This window comes from Bos indicus, chromosome 16 (assembly GCF_029378745.1).
Source record: "Bos indicus isolate NIAB-ARS_2022 breed Sahiwal x Tharparkar chromosome 16, NIAB-ARS_B.indTharparkar_mat_pri_1.0, whole genome shotgun sequence".
Lineage (NCBI taxonomy): Eukaryota > Metazoa > Chordata > Mammalia > Artiodactyla > Bovidae > Bos > Bos indicus.
Window position 1 is genome coordinate 56,112,729 of NC_091775.1, and position 24,753 is coordinate 56,137,481.

At 35.3% G+C, this 24,753-nt stretch overlaps 1 protein-coding gene across 6 annotated transcripts in view; it reads right to left on the reverse strand.

Moving 5' to 3' along the window:
• Window positions 1-24,753, reverse strand: part of RC3H1 (ring finger and CCCH-type domains 1) — a 75,808-nt gene that overhangs the window by 17,302 nt on the left and 33,753 nt on the right. For 5 of the 6 annotated variants that reach the window (XM_070768887.1, XM_070768889.1, XM_070768888.1 and 2 more), the window contains 11 exons: window positions 22,458-22,578; window positions 21,496-21,735; window positions 20,935-21,110; window positions 19,647-19,847; window positions 15,351-15,483; window positions 10,579-10,697; window positions 9,143-9,255; window positions 5,481-5,762; window positions 4,930-5,144; window positions 3,015-3,385; window positions 2,293-2,460 (listed from right to left, as the gene is read on the reverse strand). In XM_070768887.1, coding sequence (XP_070624988.1) covers window positions 2,293-2,460; window positions 3,015-3,385; window positions 4,930-5,144; window positions 5,481-5,762; window positions 9,143-9,255; window positions 10,579-10,697; window positions 15,351-15,483; window positions 19,647-19,847; window positions 20,935-21,110; window positions 21,496-21,735; window positions 22,458-22,578 — 2,139 coding nt within the window. The remainder of the gene's footprint in view (window positions 1-2,292; window positions 2,461-3,014; window positions 3,386-4,929; window positions 5,145-5,480; window positions 5,763-9,142; window positions 9,256-10,578; window positions 10,698-15,350; window positions 15,484-19,646; window positions 19,848-20,934; window positions 21,111-21,495; window positions 21,736-22,457; window positions 22,579-24,753) is intronic. The other variant, XM_070768890.1, reaches the window with a different exon arrangement.

Consider the following 24,753-nt stretch of genomic DNA (forward strand, 5'->3'; position numbering starts at 1 on the left):
TTTAGACAGGAAAGCTAGATACTGTGAACTATCTTTAGTAATTTTACTTTCATACATCCCAAAGTTTACTGTTTATTATATGCAATATGGTATACTTTACTTTTCAACTTTCATTGCTTAGAAATACTGTTTAGAATTATAATTCTACACGTAAAGCATGTAAGACATTTTCCTTACATAATATAAACTGCACCCATATGAAAAAAATCTATTTGACTTAAAATGGCTATACACACTGAACTGAGGCAGTATGTATAACAACAAGCCAAAATAAATACATAAGATCAACAAAGCAAAAAGATAGCTTTCTGAAGAGATAAAATTGATGATAAATTCCTAGTAAGACATTAGAAGTGGAATAAAACCTGTAGACATTAAAAAGATAGTAAGATAATACTCATAATAACTTTTAGCATTGTCTTGTTGAAATACTGATAACCTTGAAATTATTGTTTATTACTCTCTAGTTTATTCAACTATTCAACAGTTTATTCTAGTAACTCTATTTCAGTGTTTTTCTGCCTTTTACTACCTATATTAACCTGTCTCTTGTATTTGAATTAACCTTATCATCCTACTGCTTTCCTCGCTATTGAGTTCAACAAAACTTTGACATGTCTCAGTTATAAAAATAGTCTAAAACTAGAAATACAAGGAAACTTTATTAATCTGATAAAGATTACCTATGAAAAAGCTGACAGCAAACATCATAACGTTAAACTGTTAGAAGTTTCATTTGCTCAAAGACCAGAAATAAGAAAATCTATCATCATCTCTCTTTCTAATATTACACTGGAGATCTAGCTTACATAACTAATAAGAAAAAGAAAATACTTAAGAATAGAAAAGGAGAAAGCAAAATGGTCACCATTCATAGAGAACACAAAAATCCAAAAGAATCCACTAACAAATACAAGAATTAATAGGGAAATCTACCAAAGCTGCTGAACACAAGGATCAAATTCATAAAAATCTACTTAATTTTTCTGTAATAAGAACAAAGAGAATATGAAACTTCAAAAAGGATTCCATTTAAAACATCTTCAAAAACATTAGTTTTCTAGGAATAAGTTTAATGAAAGATGTGAAAGACACTGAAAACCATACAAGGTAGGACATTATTGAGAGAAATTAAAGAATATTCAAGAAAATGGAGAGTATACCATATTCGTAGAGACTCACTACTAGAAAGATGTTACTTCTCCTCAAATGGATCTAAAGCAACACTGTCCAGTGAAAAATATAACTGACCCACATATGTAAAATTTTTTAATAGGCACATTAAAAAATAAAAATATAAAATTCATTTTAACAATACATTTAATAATCCAAAGTGAAAAGGGGACTTTTCTGGTAGCTCAGACAGTAAAGAATTTGCCTGCAACAAAGGAGACCCAGGTTCAATCCCTGGGAGGGGAAGATCCCCTGGAGAAGAGGTTAAATTGTTAAATAATTTTAACAATACCTTTTATTTAACTTAATAATCCAAAGTAGTATAATTTTAACATGTAATTAATATATATTACATATAATCATAATTATTATATAGACTATATAAATTAATATAAATGTATTACTGAGGAGAAGGGGACAACAGAGGATGAGATGGCTGGATGGCATCACTGACTCGATGGATGTGAGTCTGACTGAACTCCGGGAGTTGGTGATGGACAGGGAGGCCTGGCGTGCTGCAATTCACAGGGTCGCAGTCAGACACAACTGAGCGACTGAACTGACTGACTGACTGAAGTATTTTTGAGGGGGTACTAAATCTTCAAATCCAATATATGTTTTATGCTTATAGCACCAGGGAACTCAGATTAGGCTTAATTTAGGTATCATTATCCATATGTGGCTAGTGGTTAGCATAGTGGGTTGTGCAGATCCAGAGATTCGATGTAATTCTAATAAAAACTGCAGCAGATATTTCTGTGGACATCCACATGCTGATTCTAAAGTATGTTTGGAATTTCCAAGGACAAAGAACAGCAAAGATAAACCTGAAGACCAAAACTGGAAAACACACATCACCACATGAAGACAGTGTGATGTTGGTAGAAGGACAGAGAAATAGATTAATGAAACTGAAACATATACAGTCACTTGACTATGACCAGATTATGATATTATATACAAAAATCAATTCTAGATGGATTACAGATCAAAATAATAATAATAAACCTTTCAGAAGAAAACATAAAAATATCTTCATGATCTTGGGAAGGGTGAAGATTACTTAAACCGCTGATAAAGGAAAATTTGATAAATGAGACTAAAAAGTCACAGGCTTACTTCCTCTTGATGGAAGGCAGAAGGCAATGTTGGTGAAGGTGCAAAAGGAGGTGGAGAGATAACCTTCCTTTCTTCTAGCTGTGCCATTATTTCCTTTCGTCTTCGATGTAACTCATCTAGACTAGGATGGGGCTGGGGAGGAGGCGGAAGCCGACTGTACGGAGGCTCCTGGAAGTGAAAAGATGAGTATAAATTGAAAAAGAATTTCAGGACACAATGATTCACTTAGCACATATTTTGAATAACTAGCCTGTATACTCATCTGCTGTGATTCATGGGACCGCAAAGAGTCGGACACAACTGAGCGACTGAACTGAACTGATATTCATCTTAACATCTGGAAATAGCAAGACTTAATAAAACAAAACAAAACCCCTAAAAGTTCTCAGGACTTCCCAAAGACCTAAATATAAGTTTCTTTTTCTTTGTCAGAGACCATACTTTCTAAATGAATCTAGAAACATTAATAAAACCATCTAACATTTTCAGAAACTAAGATGGGTTAGCGGGAGTGGGGCAGTAATTTATTTCCCTTTTAATAGTCAAAAAATAAATAAAACCTAAATCTATGAAGATTATGAAAAGGTGACAAAAGTTGCTTTCTTTTAAAAGAATTAACTGATCAAAGGTTTATTACCATGGTAAAAGGTTAAACAGAAAATCGCTGTAAGCAATAGTCTAATTAAATCTACATTAATAATAATAAAAAGAACTCAGCATACTCTGTTGTATGAAGGTCTGATCTGAGTTGGGTGTGCAGCCACTGGATAGTAACCTTCCATTTGTTGGTATCTTTCTCTGGGTTCTGGTACATAGGGTGGCACTGCTGCAGGTGGAATCTCAATGGGTATAGGACTTTCTCGGAAAATCTCCTCTCTTGCATAAGACTGAGCTGGGTATACTCGACGGCCATCATAGTGTGGTGGGTACATAGGAGGGTACTGTTGTGGCTGTGTGCCATACTGTGAGTTTACTACACGATCTTGGAGGTATGGTGGATAATGATCCAAGTAGGGAGCACCAGGTTCAGGAGCAGATGGTGGAGGTCGGACAAAACGAGACACACATTGTGGAGGTGGAGCATAGTACATACCTATACAGTACAAAAGAGCAACCGAAAGCAACAATCAGCCAATCTATTTTTCTATGTAAGACTTTTCCTTTTAAAATATTTCAACAGCAAAGAATCAAAAATCCACTCATTTTTTAGATGTTTTCCCCTCTGCTTAGGTATGTAGTCAGGCTAGATTTATGAAAAATATCAAGCAAAAATTCTCCTTCCAAATTATTGAAAACACCAACCTATTCACAGTCTACAACAGTAAACTGGCTCTCTCGATTCTCTGATCATCTTTCTGGTGTGCCTAATATACTGCAAACACTGGAAAGCAAAAGAACTGTATTTTCCTGAAGCTTAGGTTCCACAAATCTTTCATTTGCATAAGTTTAGAATGTGAGACTGAGTTAACTGGAAAGAGATATGGCCCTCAAAAGATCCATTCTGCTGGTACAGATAGAGTGGCTAACTGCATAACTCTAGAGTTATTTTTTTGGCCATGCTGAAAGGCACGTAGGCTCTTACTTCCCCAATCAGGGACTGAACCCGTGTCCTCTGCAGTGGAAACATGGAATCTCAACCATTGGACTGCCAGGAAAGTCTCCTAGAGTTCCCGACCCAATAGTTGTGGCAGTAGCTTCCCAATTTCAAGACATTTGCCTCAACTGATGAGCTCCTCTGTTGGCAATCAGGACAGAAGCTTCCTATATGTATTTTCTTCATTGTTTATTTTTTTTTAACATGAATTACATTATGTGAAAACTCATTCTCCATACCTAGTATTACCATTAAAATTGGCTATGTCTGTTTTCTCAAATACCTGCTTCCTATTTTCTCACCACATTAGTCCAGACCTCAAGTCACACCTGGATTAACAATAGTCTTACTCCTCCTTGACTCTAGACTCTCATCTTTACAATCCATTTGTAAATTTTCCTTTATATTCCCAAAACCTCTATTTAGGGCATTCTTCCTGAGTCTTTTGAGTCCTCAAGTTCTCAATGATATTCCTTGAGTCTTGCAGTTAATTTCTACCACAGTAATATTCACCACCACAAGTGAACACCTCATTTCAAACATGCATATAGTTTTCTATTCTTTATAATATTGATTCTATACTATAAACTCTCTAGAAGTACGTACTTGCATTTTCTCATGTATATTACAGGACCTAGAAAAAAATATTACATGACAACTGAAAGGAAAAAATGTACCATGTGTGTTTAATTTATATTCACCATAATACTATATTCTTTTCTCATGCTTGAAGAAAACTTTTGTCAGGAAAATATATATTGTGCCTCAGCAAATTTCCATTGTCTACTTGAAGGACTTATTTCCATAAATATGTAAACACTTTTAATATACAACTGCTTCTAGCAGTTAGGGTAAACTGGTTTTCCTAGCTTTGCTACTTCATTTATTTCACATTATTTAGCTGATCATATAACTTCAGTTTTTTCCCAAGTATTAAAAAAAAGCATTTTTTTGAGGAGATTACTGAAAATATGGTCACTCTTACTTGAAATCATTCTTCCAACTCCTAAGAAAAGTGAGTGACATAAATGAAAGATCATTACCCTGCTGATAAGGTGCTGATTCGAACGGCGGAGCGGCTCCTCGAGGATCCTGGTAATAAACATCAGCCTGCTGTGCTGGATAGAGCTGAGAACCTCGCGCCACCATCTGAAGAGGTTTAGTGACAGGCATAGGGGGCAGCTCTGTTGGTCCTCTTGGAGGTACAGGATGCGGATTAACAGGCAAGGTAGAAATACTCTTAGGGACTGATTCTAGCCTAGGGGAGCAAGAGTCTGCATGTCAAGTTTAAGGTCTTAAAAACGTTTCTAAATGTATACAAACTGTTACATGTTTAAAAAAATTGCCAAAATTTGGGAAACAGGTTTCTTCCAATAACCATTGTTTTCCAGAAATTTTGCAAACTTTGATCTTATGTCACCTATACTGTTTCTCAAAAAATCACTGGCACATGAAATAGAAATAAAAAACAACAGAATAGAGCCCTCCAGTTAAGGGTTTTCCCCTCCCCCAAACAAAACACTGATTATTCTTTCTTCCTTCTACTTTATGTCAATAAAGAAACGTTAAATAAAAGTTAGTAAAAACAACGTACAAGTCAGGAGGGGACCCAGGGGCACTACTGCTCAAGTGATCGATCTTTCCTGGTTTCAGACTGGATTCGTAGCTGGGGTCTGTCCCTCGTGGAATCAGTTGTGTTACTGCATTCCCTGCTGATACAATCCCATTCGGCAGAGCAGGGGTTTTTCTGCTAGGCAGATCCACTGCCCCTTCTTCTTGAAGGATAGCTGTTGAAGGCAGGCCCACCTCATTAAGTTGACCCAAAGAGGCACTCAGGGGTCTTCTAGGAACCAGTCGTTTGTTCATTTTACGAAATCTATAGAAAAAGCAAAGGTGCACAACAAAAACCAAAATTGTGGAAGCAAAAATTAAGAAATAAAATGTATTTAAGATACAAAAGGAAAAGATTCTGAGCATATTACTTTCTAGAAATTCTCTTGAAACAATGGCTCTAGCTATCATCTTGGAAACTTGTGTGTGTGTATATATATATATATATATATATGTCTGTATATATATAGACACACATAGACAAACTTTGGAGTAGGGGTTGGGGAGGGATCACCCATCAACAGTAACTACTGTTAAGAGTTTGATATATAATACAGATTTTTCCACTCTATGCACTAGTTTAATATTCTTACATTTATAAGATTATTATTTACAGAAATAGGGTTATATATGGCAAAGAGTCAGACACGACTGAGCAACTGAAGTGAACTGAACTGATGACTGCTTAGTAAATTTTTTCCTCTACTTCAAAATCTTAACTATTCCTTTATGTCAGTATACTTTAGGTTGCCCCTAATTTTTGCTATTAAAACAATGTGGTAACAGAAAATTATATACATATACTTCACACCTGTGTAAATAACCAAAAGCAGAATTACTAAGTCTAATGTATGCATATTAGAAATTCTTATAATGTCCAAAGCTATTATAACTCCTACTGATTTTTTTTTAAAAAAAAGGCTTTTTTTCAATATCTTATTAAACATTGGCTAGTCTCAGCCTCTGACAGTTAAAAAAAAAAATCAGGTTTTATTTTAATTTGCATTTCTTTAACAATTAGTGAAACTGAACATCGGAGAAGGCAATGGCACCCCACTCCAGTACTCTTGCCTGGAAAATCCCATGGACGGAGGAGCCTCATGGGCTGCAGTCCATGGGGTCGCTAAGAGTTGGACACGACTGAGCGACTTCACTTTCACTTTTCAGTTTCATGCACTGGAGAAGGAAATGGCAACCCACTCCAGTGTTCTTGCCTGGAGAACCCCAGGGACGGGGGAGCCTGGTGGGCTGCCGTCTGTGGGGTCGCACAGAGTTGGACACGACTGAAGTGACTTAGCAGCAGCAGCAGCAGAACATAGTTTCACATGTTTGCTGGCCATTTGTGTTTCTTTGGTGAATTGTTTACATGTCTGATCCATGTATCTACTGGTTCTTCTCTTTCTTATAGATTTGTAGGAGATCATTTTGTGTTACAGGTATCATGTCATTTCACCACCACTTTTCCTTCTGACTTTTGTGGTATTTGAGCCATTATCTTAATTTTTAACTTTCATTTAATCAAATTTATTAATCTTCTTTATGCATGCAGGTGTCATTCTTCAAAAATCCTTTCCTGGGCTTCCCTGCCAGTGTAGTGGTAAAGAATCCACCTGCCAATGCAGGAGACACAGGTTTGATCCCTAGTCCAGGAAGATCCCACATGCCACGGGGAAACAAAACCTGGGTGCCACAGCTACTGAGCCTGTGCTCTAGAGCCTCGGAGCTGCAACTACTGAAGCCTGAGTGCTCTGGAGCCCATGCTCCGCAAACAAGAGAAGCCACATAAATGAGAAGCCTGTGCACTGCAACTAGAGTAGTCTCCACTCACCACAACTAGAGAAAAGCCCGTGCAGCAATGAAGACCCAGTGCAATCAAAAATGAATAAATAAAATTATATTTAAAAAAATCCTTTCCTACATAAGATAATGTAACAACAACAAAAATCTCTAAGTACTCTATAATTTTCTCCTAAATATTTAAATCTCTGAGAAATTTATAATTCATTTTGGTGTAAAGGTTAAGAATCCAGCCCTAATTATTTTTCAAATAGAGTTGTTTCATCATCATATTTTTTTGATATTGATGTGAAATGTCACTTTTTTTCACATTGCTGAGTTCCTATATGTATCTGGAATTCTTTCTAGATTTTCTACTGTATTTCATTGGTCTATCTATTCCTATGCTAATATCACAGTTTTTATACTTTAGCTTCATAAAACAGGTTAATATTAATAGTTATTAGTCTAGTCCCCACTGAAGACTTTTTCCCTCAGAATTTCCTGGTTATTGGCAACTTTCTTCTTCCAAATGAACGAATTTGTTAGGGCCTAAAAATCATCCTGTTAAGATTCTGAGATTTCACTGAATTTACTGTTAAAAGAGAAAATAAAACCTCTTTATTTTATTTAAAAAAACAATGCCAAGTCTCATCCAAGAACACAGTATGCTTCATTTAGTCAACTCTTATGTTCCTAGGTAGTTTACTAATTCAATTCAATATAGATCCTGGGTATTTATTAGATTATTTGGTGTTTAACATTTTTTGTTGTTAATGCAAAAGGGATGTTAATGTCACCTTAATTTTTAACTGGTTATGTTTCCCTTTTTAGTTTATATGAAAGCAATTCATTTTTTTGATTTGCTACTTACTAAATTCTTGGTTCTTTTGATTCTAGCATTTCTCTTGAATTTTCCCATTTAATGATTTTGGATATTTTATTCTCTTGCTTACGTACATTAACTACAACTTCTAGAATGTTAAGTAACACTTTTTACTAGCAGAAAAATTTCCCTGAGTCTTGTCTGAAACAGGACTGTATATAATAAACTAATACCAAGTAAGCATCTGGCTCTTGACTTGAGATATAATTATCATGTTGGGAAAATATCTATGATATTTTTGTTCTACCAAGGAACCTTGATGGACATCAAATATTATTCAAATGCCTTTTGGTATCTTTGGCTATGATCACATGGTTACAAAACCCTTCTTCTCTAACCTACGGTAATTATACTGTGCTACCTTTGCACCTTTGTAATGGTGTCTATTTTAATGTACTGAATTCCAAGTTGTAATAGTTGGGATTTAAAAAATATCAAGTGAGATGAATCTGTAGCTTTCTTTAATTGTGCTATCTTTGTCAAATTTAGTGTCAGTGTTACACGGGTTTTATAAAACAATTAAGAGGTTTTTCCTTTCTTTTTACTCTGTACTGGATATTTAAAATCATTGAAATTATCTGGTCCTTGAAATTTGAAAGAATCTGTAAAAATGAGCCTGGCAGTAAATATCTTCTTGATAGACAAAGGGCAAAATTTTCCACTGGAAATGCAATTTTCAATTAGTTAAGTTCAATCAGTTAAAACTGATGAAAATTCTGAGACTTTTAATTTGGGGGAGGGGGTAATGAAAATGACTCACTTCTAGATTTAGTTAACCATAAGTAGTTTTCCATTTGTAGGCACAATGTAATGAAAGGTAAGGAAACTGATTTGCTATGCTTTTTTTAAAGTTTTGTATTACTTTCCAAACATTTCCTATTCATCAAAGGGAATGCAAATACATTTCTTCCTATTTCTCAATGGCAGCAAATTATTCTCTAACAAATTATTGGAAGGTTGAGTCTGATGACTTTCAAACTTACTTTTCCAGTTCCTCCTGTGAGTGTGCAAATGTACAGCTGGCCCCCCGAGGGCATCCTCCTCTCTGCTTCATGTCTCGACACATGTATGTTTTATATTTGCTATGCTGTGGAGGCTAAGATCAAAATTAAACATTAGCTATTTAAAATAATGTAAATTTTGTGTCACTATTTAAAGAACAATCCAGATGAATAACTCAGACTAACTTATACACTTACCTAGACTACTCAGAGCAAAAGTGCTGGAACATTATCCTGTCTGAGGTCTTAGAGAGTCCAAAAATAAATTACTTAAAAAATGTAGCTCTGATTTTTCTATGTTGATATTAACTATCAAACATGTAACATCACATAAATTCTTGATTCAATCTCATGAGGGCTCTATGATCTTCCCTCCAACATTGTACAGTGGACAAGCAAACCCCTGGAGTTTAGGACCTTCAAATACTTAACCTGTCTTTTAATAGTTGATTTGGATAGTGTTCAATGTAACTATGCTTATAATTATGTTCCTTTATAACATACTACAAAACATGGGAAGAACTTAAAAGTTAATATTATTTTTGTAACAGGGAGTTAAAAAGTAATTTTAACTAAATTTTAACATTAATTTTTCTAAATGTCTTAATCATAAAATAAAGTTCTGATCTTAGATTGGGAAAGCATATGTGTACTATTCGACTTAGCAGGACACTTTTAATATTTCTTAATTTTAAAGAAATTGTTAATATTTACCTGAGCCAGATAAATTAATAACAAAGTTTTAATTTCTCAAGCTTCCTATGGCAAAATAAAAGATAAAGTGAACCTAACATAAATTCTGAGGGTGAAATGAAATCTTTGGGAGTAAAATTTAAAATTCCAGCCATAACATAGGCTATTATATTTTACTGCCATATATTCCATTAAAAAATACCTGAGGAAAATTTGTCCCACTGGCATAAGAGACATTATGAATGAAAAATATTTAAATAGTAATAGAGAAAAAGCATTTACAAAATATGTGAACAGTACTGGAGAAATATAGCATTAGCACTAGAAAGTAATACTTATAATCAAACAGAAAGCAATAGTAGCCACGAAAAGAATAAGTTTATATAACTGGAATGACCTTTAACACGGAATCAAATGCTGCTATATCCAATGTGAAGTGACTCCAGCACGACATCAGGCCAGCAAGGATTACTTAATTTCAATGCCGTCAGACAAAATTACTAGGCTAATCCAGTAAACTGGCTGCTAACCATTCTCTATAAACCTTATTATTTTTGTTACATTTTTCTTGATGTCTAATGGAATAGGAAGTTAAAAATAGATTTTTAATTTTAATTTCTAGTCTTTACAGAGTCTAAAAATATTCTCGTCGTCTTATTGGGTTAATTTTTATCTGTAAGGATAACCACAGTAGCTTACTTTTAAATTTCAAACACCTCCCTTACCTGCTGTTGATCTGTTCCTTTTTTGCTGTGATTCTGGATATAATCAACCAGCCCATGTACCACTGTACGCACAGCAACCAACCCATTTTCTAGCTGTTCCCAAGTAGGAGGAGGAGCATCTATACAACAAATAAAAAAATTTTTTTCAAACTATGTTTTTCAAAGTTCTGCCCAATACTAAATTAGTAAAGGAGTGTCAGCCCTTCAGTGGAATTAAGCTAAGTTTTATACAGCTATTCATGAAATAGCTTATTCACCTAAACATCACTTTAAAGAAATAAATATATCCTTTTAAAGTAGGGGCTGCAATCTAAAATAACTACAGAGAGTGTGAAGGTAACATACAGGAATGAAATATGACAGATAATAAACAGCAACTGTCATCAGACCCTATTGTTGGAAATAACAATAAAGAGTAACAGGCCTGGTGCTCTGTGATGACCTAGAGGGGTGGGGTCGGGTGGGGTGGGTGAGAGATAGGAGGGAGGTTCAAGACAGAGAGGATATATGTATACTTATGGCTGACTGACGTTGTTGTATGGCAGAAACTCACACAACATTGTAAAGCAATTATTCTCCAATTAAAAAAAAAATAACTCATATTAGAATCACTGAAAAATAGAGTAAAAAATAAATTCCTAAGAAATAAAGTACTTTTAAAAAAAAAAGGTGACGGAGACTGTGTTAAAGAGTATGTCTCCCAGCTAAGGTTACGGTGACTACTCAACTTTAGCTGACTGCTGTTATGTGAAGATGCAGGATGACACTTTCAGATACACTTGTGTTTCCCAGGGAAAACTGAAATTTCAGATTTTTATGTAAAAAGTTTTAGTTTTTAAATGTTTGCACCTAAAAAAATGAGAGTATAGTACAGACCAACACACTTTGGATCAAATGTAATTGTGAACTGCCTATAGTCAAGCCAAATTGTAATGTCTATTTTGAAATTTTGTATAAGTCAAGTACTGGTAAACAGAATGCTTAAAAAGTTTAATAGAAGAGCCTTTATATAAAGCAGCTGTGCTATACACACTCTTCATTTAGTAAGTGCTGTGATTTCCTAAAGGAAAAATTAACTACAAAGCTACATATGAAATGTTCTCTAAAAGAAATACAAAATGAAGCAAGAATGCATATGTATAAATGACTTCCTGTTGGAACACTGAAAAACTTCTGGGTGATGGCATTTGAACTACGCTTTGAAAGACACATGGAACTTCATCAGGAAAAAAGGATAAAGGCACAGAGAAAGTAAAGAGAACAGTCATACACAAAGTATTTTACTGAATACCTACAAAGTTTCAGGTATTATTCAAGTTGCTCAAGAAGCAGTAGACACCAAAACAAAAATCCTTATTCTATTCAAGGAGAAAAGCCAGACAATACATAAGATAAATAATCAAAACACAAATTATCTAGAGAATGATGAGTTGAATAAATAGAGCAAAGAAAGGGAGTGGAACAGGTATGTGTAAAATTTTAGACAAGGTTGCCTGTAAAGGGCTCCTTGAGAAGGTTACATTTGATTAGAGACTCAAAAGTAGGGTTTGAGTGTGCCTTGTGGATCTACTACGATATATGGGGAGAAAAACATTCCAAGAAGAGAGAAGAATAAGTACAAAGGCCCTAATATGGGAGTATGACATGTTAATGGAGGTGAAATTTGGAATGAATGCAGTGGGAAAAGAGTAAAAGAAGTTGGAGAGAGGCAAAGGAAGACCAGATCATGTGAGGTCTGGTAGATCATAGAAAAGACTGGCTTGTATTGAGTGATGGAAACCACTGGAGTTTTTGAGCAAAGGGGTAATAGAATCACTCTGGTTCCTATGTTAAAACCAGACAGACAACAGGAGGCTATTCCATCATCCATGAAGACAGAAGAGGGAGGTAGTAGAGAGGTGATAAGTAGATGGATTCTGAACGGATTTTAAAGGTAGACCCTATGCGGTATGCTCAAAGATCAGATGTACCTTATGAGAGAAAGATGAGTTAATGATATCTCCAAGGTATTTGGCCTGAGGAAATGGAAGAATGGAGTTGCCACTAAAAGGAATGATGGGTGGGTGGGTGGAGGATATGGGCTGCAACTCACTTTTAGACAGACTACTCTTGTAATTATTAGATTTTCAAGTAGAACTATTGGATAACAGGCAGGTAGATATACAAAAGAATTTAAAAAGAAAGTCTAGGCTGTAAATACTAAGTTACACAGATTTTTAAAACACCATCAACTGTAATATGTATAATCATTTTATGTGCTACCAAAATTTAAAAAAATTGCTAATTATTACATGTCACTGATTATACAAATGCAGCCCAATTTCAGAAATACTAAAATCTGAAAAAATGTGAGCCTCAGAACTGATGAAATATACCAAGTTTGTGAGTCATACAAATAAAATCTAAAGCTGTGAGACTAGATGAGATTATCTAGGGAATGAGTATAAATAGAAAAGAGAAGAGACACAAGGATTAAATTCCAGATGCACATCAAAGGTTAGAAAATATGGGGAGAAAAAAGAAAAAAGTTTAGAGGTTATGGAGAGAAGAAGAAATCAGCAAAAGAGGCCGAGAAGGAGATTTCAATGTAGTAAGAAGAAAACTAGGAGAGTACAGTGGCCTAGAAGTAAAAAGAGTGGTACAAGGAGTAGAGAGTAAACAACTATGTTAAAGGCTAACAGGTCAAACACAAAGAGAATCAAGAACTGATATTTGGAATTAGCTGCATGGAAGTCACTTGTGAACTTGAGAAAAGCCACTTTGATTGAGTGGTAGAGATAAATGTCTGATTGGAGTGTGTTCAAGAGAGTGCTATAAAAAGTATAGAATTGGAGTTGTAGGTAGATGGCAAATGATGTCAAAAGTGGATTTTGATGAAAAGAATGATAAAATGTTTGTATGTTGACAGAGCTACTCTATAGAGAAGGAAAACTAATGACATAAGAAACAGAGGCTACTGGAAGGATATACTTGACAAGATGATATTGATACATAAGGAAAGAGGGTAGCCTTAGCTAGAAGTATGGTTTATCCACTGTCACACAAGGAAGGAGTAGAATATATTGGCTCAGACTGATGTAGACATATTGGTGACTGATGAAGTAGTGAGCTTATGAAGTGATCTTTTGATTGCTCAGAATGTTCAAAGCACAGCAGTGGGGGAAAAAATAAAATCATTGTGTTCTAAAAATAGATCTTAGAATCCCTGGCAGTCCAGTGGTTAGGACTCTGGGCTTCTACTGCAGGGAGCCCAGGTTCACTCTCTAGTCAGGGAACTAAGATTCTGAATGCTGTGCAGCGTGGCCAAAAAATAAAAAAATAAAAATAGATCTAAACTGATTTGATTAAGCAACTTTGGTAATAAATTTACTACTCTGAAATGTCATGGTCAAGTGTTCCAAGCCTTATTCTACAGGCAATGCATGTCACTAAAAGTTTGAGTATTAAAATCAGAGATGTGATTTATTTTGCAGCAGTAAGCATATAAGATTAGAAGAATCAAAAGAGTAGAGGAGAATGAAAGGCATTTAGTTTCAGGAAAAGGAATGAGGCACTCATTGAAGCAGTATTAATCTATGGGATAGAGAGATGCTGTGAAAGAACAGACAAATCTTGTCTGAAATGGGGTGTAGAGCAAGTAAAAGGAAAAGATATGCGGTAAGACAAAAGATTCAGGTTTTAAGCTTGCATACCTCAGAGAATCAGGTCATTTATTGAGAAAGGGAACACAGGAAGAAGAGCAAGTATCACGTGAAGATGAGTTTGCTCTGAAACACTGAGCAGAGAGGATGGAGAATCTCAGAAAGCATTTGGGAAAGTAGGTCTGGAGTGATGAACAGATAATAGTGACAGAGGTATTTGGGAGTCTATTATCTGTGAAGGAATAATACCTGATGCTGATAATGAATGACAAACATCTTCAACAGAGAGTGTAGAGAAAGCAAAATTCCAAGAACACAAGCAGCCTACTCTTCAGGGGGCAAGAGAGGAAAGAGCAGACAAAGTGAACAAAATAAGACAGAACTAGCATTCAGACAGGCCAGAAGAGAATCCTAAGACTACAGAAAGATAAGGTATCAAGACAGTTTATCAAGAAAGTAGTCAACAACATTACCAAATGCTGAAGACAAGTAATTTAAGAAGCCTTTGGAATTAGAAACTAGGAAATTACTAGTAAATATTAAAAGTTTTTAGTTCAGTAGTAGGAATAAACACAAAGACAGTAGCATATAAGCTAACACACCCAAGATTTAAGTATCAGGTGAAAAATGAAGCTTGGTTGATTTTCACCTTAAGGAGAAGGAACAGGAAATGGCTTGACAAATTAGACACGCAAAAGAAGATATGTGATGGAACAAGATTATGGTGGAGAAGGGAAACTTGGAACCAAAAAAATGCAACTAAGGACATGTTATACAGAAAAAAATGAAAAAAAAAACCAAAAAAACCCACAAAACTGGAGTTTTGTCAAAAGAGATGAAAATGGTAAAAATACAGCACAATGTTGTGATGAGACAGGGAAGAAACATAAAGGATCCCAGAAAGAATCTATTTTCCTGGTGAAAAGTAAAAATAAATTAAAAAGTATTAAATAAATATTAGTTGAAGTAACAAACAGACAGACAAGATCAGGACCAGAAACTTAACTACTACGTAAGAGATTCAGAATTACTACTCTGGGAAATTCTAGAGAAATTTAACAAAAGACAAAAGAATCACTGAATAGTACTAAGGCACATATAGGATAGTCCATTAATTCCCCCTGGATTTACCTGGACTAGGGTCAATGTTTGCTAATAGCTCCAAATGGGGTCTTAGTCGATTCAAGTTTGCTGGATCTCCAGTCCGCTGGAGAGCAATTGTTAGTTCCTGAACACTTTGTGCAAAAGAGGCTGGGGTCTGCAACTTAAAAAAAGATAAATATTAACTTCCCCCAAAGACCAGATAATCCTTTTAAAATAAAGATTATTTACAAGATCACAATCAGTTTTTGCAATTAATTACATTTAATTTTTATCCTCCCCCATATCCCATGTGTTGGCCAATTGGATCACTCGCTTCCTGAAGAAGCCTTGCACTTCTCTGCATCAACACGTTGGTATATTGTATACTCTCTTCTCTCTGTCATTACACTCCTCAAATGTGAGATCGTTCTCAACTCCTCAATTTGGAAATACTCTTTAGAGCTCAAGTTCTTACAGCACCATGTTAGTTTGCCTCATGGATCCGTTCAAATAATTGAAATTTGGAAATACAGTCTAGAGATAATGTTATACAACAACAAAAGCAATGAAACTGGAGTCAAACTGAGTTTGAATTCAAGTTCTGTTATAGACCAAAGGTTATGGCACCATATACAATATTTACAGACTCGATCTGAACTCACCTGTTGGCACGGACTACATAATTTGAGTTAATTCCAGTTCGGAAAAATTCTGTATTTGGTTTGGGATTCTTGGAAGCTATCAGGTTGCGTGTTTTCCTAAGGCTTAATGGACACACATACTTGCCCTAACTCTCCTAAGGGAGCCAATACATTTGACCGTTAAAGAAAAGATGAGGTGATGCTTCCCTAGTGGCTCAGTTGGTAAAGAACCTGCCTGCAATGCAGGAGACCTGGGTTTGATTTCTGGGTTGGGAAGATCTCCTGGAGAAGGAAATGGCAACCTACTCCAGTATTCTTGCCTGGAGAATTCCATGGACAGAGGAACTGGGCAGGCTACAGTCCATGGGATTGCAGAGTCAGATATGACTATGTGACTAACTTCCACTTTTCACAACTAAGGGTTCTTATTTGAAAACATTTAGCTCTGTGGTTTATTAATATAGAAGAGGGCTGCTCTCACCTTATGAAACTGACTGCATCCTGCCTATGACATGCGAATCTTTCTACTTTCACTTAAAAAAAAATACACGTATGAAACTTTTTCTCCCCTACAGGTCGTTTTAAAAGGTATATTTTAAATAGCATACATTTAAAAAAACATGGAGTAACACAACTAACTAATCATTAAAATGGTGACATGCCTTTTATTCAATTTTTTCATCTTTGCATGTTTTTCACATACTTTTAATGGGCTATTTATAAACTTCTGGATTTGTTTACCATTAACATTATAACAAAGATATTTTTAAAATATCTAACCGTCTTTATTATAAAATACTTCAAAATAATTGTCTACTATAATTCCTGTGCATCTATCACTGAGATTTAACAAAAATATTTCACTAACATTTTTAAAAAGAAATTTAATGCTATTTAATAGCTGAAGAGGGTATCTGTCCTGACATAACTGCAATTTTATTGGCCATGTAACTACTCAGTGTTCTGAGTAGATGAACGTTAACTTCTTTAACCATCCCCTTATAATAATCCTTTATAAATAATTTAGCAAATGACACTTTTGAATTTCTAACTTTTTTGAAAGTTTGGATTATTCCTTTAAAACAAATTCCTGGAAATAGTAACTTTGGTAAAGGCCATGAATATTTTGAGGTTTGGGGACTTCCCAGTGGTCCGGTGGTTAAGACTCCTCTTCTGCTGCAGGGAACTAAGATCCCGCATGTGAAAGTAATAGAACACTGTAAATCAACTATATTTCAATTTAAAAATGGAAAAATTTGAGGCTTCACTGACAAGTTAGTTCCCTCAAAATCTGTAATCCATTTTACAAACCACAGCAATGAATGAGAGAATATGTTTCTTTATAGTTTAACAGACAATATTTGTCATGTTACTGTTTTAGATGTGTATTTATTATTGGGGCCCATTCTATCCCATCAATTAGATACACTTCCTCTTTGTGAACTCTAAATTCATATTTATTAATTTAGTACGGTTATTGATTTTCTTGTCACTTTTAATAAGTTCTCTATTTCCATGGTCCAATACAATAGCCCTTAGCTACGTAAGGCTATTAAAAACTTTAAGTAATATAAAAATTTTAGTTTATCAGTCACGTAAGATACATGTCAAGTGTTTAATAGCCAAGTATGGCTAATGATCACCATATTGGACAATGCATGTATACAGAAGATTTTCATTATCACAGGAAGTTCTATTGCACTATATAGTAACAAGATATCACACTGCAAACTTCATTTACCAGTTTGTTGCATGAAAGTTTAGGACATTAAATTCAAATTAAATTCACAATGTGAGCAAATTATTACAGAGTATACATTTAGGTATATAGTCCAGTTCAGATAAGAAGGTTAATAATCTCCTACTAGAGTTTTCACAAAAGTCAGTCAAGTTTCTCTTCAGAAGTAGAAAGGAACTCCTCTAAAAGATCATGATTAAGGTTATAATCAGTCTATTACATAATTTCACACCTAGGAGTGGCAGGTAAAGTTTTGGTAAAGGTATCTACTGCTACTGCTGCTGCTAAGTCACTTCAGTCATGTCCAACTCTGTGCGACCCCACAGACAGCAGCCCACCAGACTCCCCTGTCCCTGGGATTCTCCAGGCAAGAACACTGGAGTGGGTTGCCATTTCCTTCTCCAATGCAGGAAAGTGAAAAGTGAAAGTGAAGTCGCTCGGTCGTGTCTGACTCTTAGCGACCCCATGGACGGCAGCCCACCAGGCTCTGCCGTCCATGGGATTTTTCCAGGCAAGAGTACTGGAGTGGGATGCCAGTGCCTTCTCCACAGGACAGAACAAATAATATATACTGAAAATTATGCATCACATAGTTATAAAACACATTTCCTAATTCTCCTTTGACATCAACCTACTACTCATTTCAAGAATCTTATCTTTAGGAAAAGTAACAACAAAAAAAGGGTGGGGTGGGGTGGAGAGAATAGCCTGGAAAGAGGTTTTCATGGTTAAGAGCTGGATTCTTGAGTCAGAAGTCCAAGTTCAAATCCAGCTCTGTCACTTATTACCAATATGACCCTGGAGAAATGTACTTAACCTGCCTCTGTTTCTGTATAAAAGGAATATTACAGGGCTGTTGAGAAGATTAAATGAATTATTTAAAACTACCAGACAGGGAGTTCCCTGGCGGTCTAGTGGTTGGGACTTGGCACTTTCACTATCATGGCCAGGGTTTAATCCCTGGTCAGGGAACAAAGATCCCACAAGCCATGTGGTATGGCCAAAAAGTAAAACATTCTAAGCAAAGTATTAACACATTAAAATAAAAAAATAAATAATTAAAACTACCAGACACACAGCAAGCTCTCAGTAAGTGTTAAATATTTTTTATTTAGGCTACTCTTACATACTGACATTTCTTTAAATTAAATATAGGGTGGACTCTCACATATAGTCTCATTTCTATGGTTATAAGGATTTAAGATAAAGTAGCAAAAATTAAGGAAAATAGAAAGTTCTTAAAAATCATTGAACATAATATATACAAATGGCACTTAAAGACTTTTATACAGCACTTTCACAAATTTCATGTTGAATTACAACAAAACCAGCTTAAATATTTACTCTATAGCTTTAAGATAATTAAATATAGCTTTTAGAGTCAGAAATTTTAGGGGTCTGACCTAAAATTCATGTGTACTTAAGTGATCTTTTCATCATAACAAACAACAATTAAAAGTAGAGATAAACTGAAAATCTGATCAAATTTAGAATGGTTGATAATTTATTATGTGAGATTTTCCTGGCTGAGAGTCAAAAGAAACCTCAGTGTACACATCTTTCAGGCTATTAAATAGGTGCTCCAGGAAGAAGATAAAAGCACTGAGAAAATGAGTTTAACAAATATAGTGATCAAAACTCAGAGAAAAATAAAAGGGAGAGAGGCAATGAGAAAATAGAGACAGGAGACCCTCAAAGGGATGGAAAGCAGCACTGGATAAAATGTAAAACATTAATTAAATCAATTCTTATATAAGCAATGTCAGCTACACATCAATTTAAAAACCTTTATATGAACAAACTGGTATTATGATGCGACTAGTTATGACATGACACTCAGCTATAGAGAATATAATTTACAAGAGCCTGATATATAGTATTCATTTTAATACATATTTATTAAATAAATGAATTACCAAACTCCATGATTAGTCCAAGAAATAAAGAACAAAAAAAAGAGTCTACCTTGTCAATAATGGACTGCATATGAGATTTGTGAGACTGGTCCCCATACAGCAAAGAGGACCACTGGTCTGGTGCAATTCGTAAGCCTGCTTCCATAGCAATCTGCACTATCTGGGAGTCATGTTCTCGCCGCAGAGCTTCATAGGTTCTAAATTCTTCTTTCAGCTGCATCAAAGAAGAGTCTTCATCACGTTTGGTGACCTAATAAGACATATGGAATCTCATGAGTCAAGTAAGAAACAAACTGTGTTTATATATTATAAGACCACATAGAGACATGAAAATACTTTGAAAAGAAGAAAATTCTCATGCAACTATTCTGAAAAACACTGCCTTTTTTAGTTTGAGTGTCAGATGAGGGGATGCGATGGCCTCCTTATAGCTTGTTATCAATTAACAATTTTTTAGATAGGCTCCCTGGCCCATGAAGTACTTGTTATATGTTGTGTCAAAAGCAGGAAACCATGACTTTAAGAAGGAAAACAAAATGAACAGTAAGAGACAACATACTGGACACCAATGTTTGAAGTGTGCCGATTCAATCTGGCATACAAAGGACTACGTTCTGCGTTACTGCATATACTAAAATCAAAATGGCAAATGGAGCTCCTGTGCTGTATATGTGGAATTATGTCAGGAGCAAATAGCCACATAAAATGCACTCCTGCTTTAATGACTCTCTCTTTAGATCAATTCTGTTTGTAGTCTTGATGGAAAACTGACATGGCTTTATAGTCTCTTCAAATAAAAAAATCTATATGCCTTGATTTGATCTTTGCTGTTCAATATCTAATATAAAAAATTCAATGCAACAAAATTGAACTTTAATAAGACACCATCTCCCTGGAGAAGGGAATGGCAACGCACTCCAGTATTCTTGCCTGGAGAATCCCATAGACAGAGGAGCCTGGTGAGCTATGGTACACAGGGATGCAAAGTCAGACACAGCTAAGTGACTACATTCTTGTTCTTTTTTTTAAGATTTTTTTTTCTTCTTTTCTTGATAAGGACTATTTTTAAAGTCTTTGTTTAACTTGTTACAATATTGCTTCTGTTTTATGTTTTAGTTTTTTGGCCAGGAGGCCTGTGGGATCTTATCTTCCTGACCAGGGATCCAACCCGCACCCCCTGTTTTGGAAGAAGTCTTAACCACTGGACCATCATCTACATTCTTTAAAAGAAAATCTGCTAAAATTTATGAAAAGATACAGGCAACTTTATGAAACTCAAGTTTTACTACTTAAGTTTGGGGAAAGAAAGTTTCCTTTTAACTTGAAATTTACCATACCTTGAAGCAGGAGGCTCTATAAAGGAGCTGGACAACATGCCCAATGCTAGTTTTAGAGGCTTGAGGAAACCGTGGCTCCAATCTCTGCACCACAAAGAGAACCAATACTTTTCTAGACAAAGCAGAACCATCTTCTAAGGCCAGGAGAACCAGCTTTAGGGCTTCCTCCTGCATTGCTAGGAAAAGTTGAAAAAAAAAAAAAATTTTATCATGTACAGATACTAGATAAATCTATTTCTTAGAAGGGTGATATTTAATAATTTCTACAGGTACCACTTAATTAATGGGCAACACAACAACAACCAATATTCACAGCTACACTTTTTGAACCATATGGGGGCAATCTTGTATTACATTCCATATATTTAATTTAAGAAAGCAGGTTAATACAGTTAAGAGAAAAGTTTTAAGTGTACTGAAAAACTGACCTGGAATTACCCACGCCATGATTATAGGAAACCAAGTGAGACATTACTTGATAACAACAGAATATTGCAAAGAACTGGCCTTTTTATATCACCTATAGCGCCTACACTATACTTTAAATATAAAATTATATACCTGGTCCAAGGAACTGGCAGCCTCTAGCTCTGACTGCTGCCCAAAGATTGGAAGAGAGTTGCTGAGGATTCTGGTGTTGGAGAATGAGCTCTGTAACTGTTCGTTCACCTAAAGATCGGGCTGCCCTCATGGCACGAATCCTGCCTTCTTCTTCCACTAGTTGGCAGTGGACCAGCGTCACTAGCTTCCTCTGCATTGGGCGACTCAGAACACTCTGAGTAGTACTATTCAGACCCACTCCTTTAAAATAGAAGAAAGAGTTATTTCTAGGTTTCCAATGAAGTTTTGGAGTCCAGAAAAACTTCCTCTAATGGGCTGACTGACTTACAGGTATATGGAATAGTTCTGGGTTCTATCAGGATATTTAAAATAAACAATACAAATCACACAAATGAAGCCTAGTTTGTAGTTTAAAAGTATACAAAGCTGTTAACCACATGCAAGTGGAATACTCACGATGACATTAAATATATCATTATTCATTTTAAGCATAATTTTAAAAGGCTAGTCAATATTCATAATTAAAAATTCAAATCTTAGGTCCTAACAGATTTGGTACATTTCACAGTGGTTAAGCTCACCTTTTCAATGAAAACAAGCCATACTGGCAAGACAGTAATGGTAACTTTCAATTGTATTATATCCCCAATAGCACACCACACAAAACTGGATAGAAGGCAGACAATTCAGGGTTGTCAAATGATACAAAGCCCTTCTGAAACCACTAGTATGCTTATACCTACTTTTGCAACCCATTCAAAAAATGTTTCCAATAAACGGTACCTAAACTTTAAATTCACTACTTTATTTGATGTGGTTTATAATGATATTATTTAACATCAGTGGGTTTGGCTTATAATAAATAAATGAATTTTGTTAACACAGCCCACAATTTTTATGGTCACAAAAGCATCTTTGATGAACATGTGCTTAATTAGCATGGATAATTTCATCCAATTTACCTCTAGCACTGCTGAGTGGTTTCAGGTACAGTGCTAATTCTTCTACACATTTCTTGGCTTCCTCATAATGTTTTGTGTCTTCAACCCCACTACACAAAGTAATGGGCTGCTGCTCAGGAACCTAGAGGTCAAAAAAAGGGTGTTTGAGTGCTCACTAATTATGATCAAATGCTTTGTTGAATAGATTTTATGCACTCCTACTCTCCCTGGTGGCTCATGGTAAAGAAGCGGCCTGTAGTGCGGTTCACCCAGGAGTGGTAGTGTAGTGCGGGAGACCCAGGTTCAATCTCTGGGTTGGGAAGATCCCCTGGAGGAAATGGCAACCCACTTCAGTATATCTTCCCTGGAGAACCCAACGGACAAAGGAGCCTGGTGAGATACGGTCCATGGGGTCGGAAAGAGCTGACACAAGTGAGCAACTGACACTTTCATTTGCACTCTATCGCTGTCACTATCAAAACTCCCATTAAATTAACTGAATTCTTTCAAAAGATCTTTTCTATACATACATACAAAATTATAGCATTTTAAAATTTTTGTTTTATTTCTGTAACAGCTTTATTGAGACATAATTTGCATAACATATAACTGACACATTTAAGGTATATATTCAATGACTTTAAGTATATTTAGTTATGCAACATCAAAATTTTAGAACATTTTCATGGCCCCTTAAAAGAATCCCACAGTCACGCCTGCCATATTTCCCCTCAAACCTCCTCCAGTTGTATGAAGAAACTATTTTCTGTCTCTCTGGATTTGCCTATTTACAACATTTCATATAAACAGAATCATATAATAACTTCCAAAGCAGCTGTACGATTTTGCATTCCCATCAGTAATAAATGAAGGGTCTCTGTTGCTTTATATACTCACCAGTATTTTGCATTGTGTTTTGAATTTTAGCTATTTTAATTCATGTGTAGTGGTATCTCATTGCTGTTTGCACAATTATTAAAGGTTATATTTTGTTTATACTTGCTATAAAATGTGGGCTATCTTTCCCTTATTGTAAAATATATCTTTGCAGCTTATTTATTTTCTACATAGTAGTTATACCTCTGACTGTCATTTTAATTTGCAATTTTTTAATGACGAACAATGCTGAGCAAGTTTTTATTTGCTCATTTGCCATGTGCATATCTTTGGTGAGGTGTACAGATCTCTATCCATTTAAAAATGATGTTCTTTTTATAATGGAGTTGAAAGAGTTCTTTATATGTTCTAGATACATGTTTCTTCTCAGATACATGATTTACAATTATTTTCTTCCATTCTGTGAGCTGTTCTCTTACTCTCTTGACAGTGTTGACGCACTATGCTTCTGGTTTCGTTTTTGTTTTTTGGCTGCAGCTATTGAGATCTCAGTTCCCTGATGAGGAATTGAACCTGGGCCATCAGCAATGGAAGTGCAGAGTCCCAACCACTGGATGTCCAGGTAAGTCCAGTAAGTTTTCCTTTTGAATAAGCTGTTCTAGAATCACTCTCTTTATCTCCAGCATATATAGTATCGACCTTCCTTACTTTTTATCCACTTAGAGGAAGACTGATTCAGCAAATATTAGTGGTACTAATATTAATATAAGTATTAATGTCCAAGTTCTAGTATATTTAGAACTTGGACAGAAAATAATTCACAGTAAACATAGGACACTTCAGACTCACACTATGCAAATCAGTGAGGGATTGTTTAAGTGAATCATATTTATCTCTGAAAAGCCTGCCTTCCTTGGCTTTGTGAAACCTTCTGAAGATACTACTGATCTCTAACTTGAGAATACTGACACAAAGCTTTCAGAGTATCACCTTCAGAATCACTAATTTTTACATTTTATGTATTAAAGGAGCATTTGCTCCTACTCTAGACAAAAGATTCCAAAGGCAGTGTTCTACAGTTTTCATTACCTTCTGTATCTTTCATTTCAGTTAGTATCTACTAAGTAAAATTGTCTGAAGCAGCTTCATTTTTCTTATTAAGTAAAATGCAATTGTTTAGCAAATAATATCTTCCTTAATATTAAGAAGTCCTTGTGACTTACCTCTAAGGTTTCTCTAGTGATCTGAGAGCGAAGGCTGTTGAGAAAATCTAACCACCAGATTGAATGTTACTGTGCAATGAGAAACACTGCACCAGCACAACAGAACCTAAGGTGCTGAAACAAAGTGTCTAAACAATACTTTACAGAATTGCATCTATTTAAATAGAAGGCAATAGGACTCAATCTTAATCAGTTTCTCTCAGAAGGAAAATACACATATACAGACATTTAAAAATGTAACAAGTTACCCAACTAAC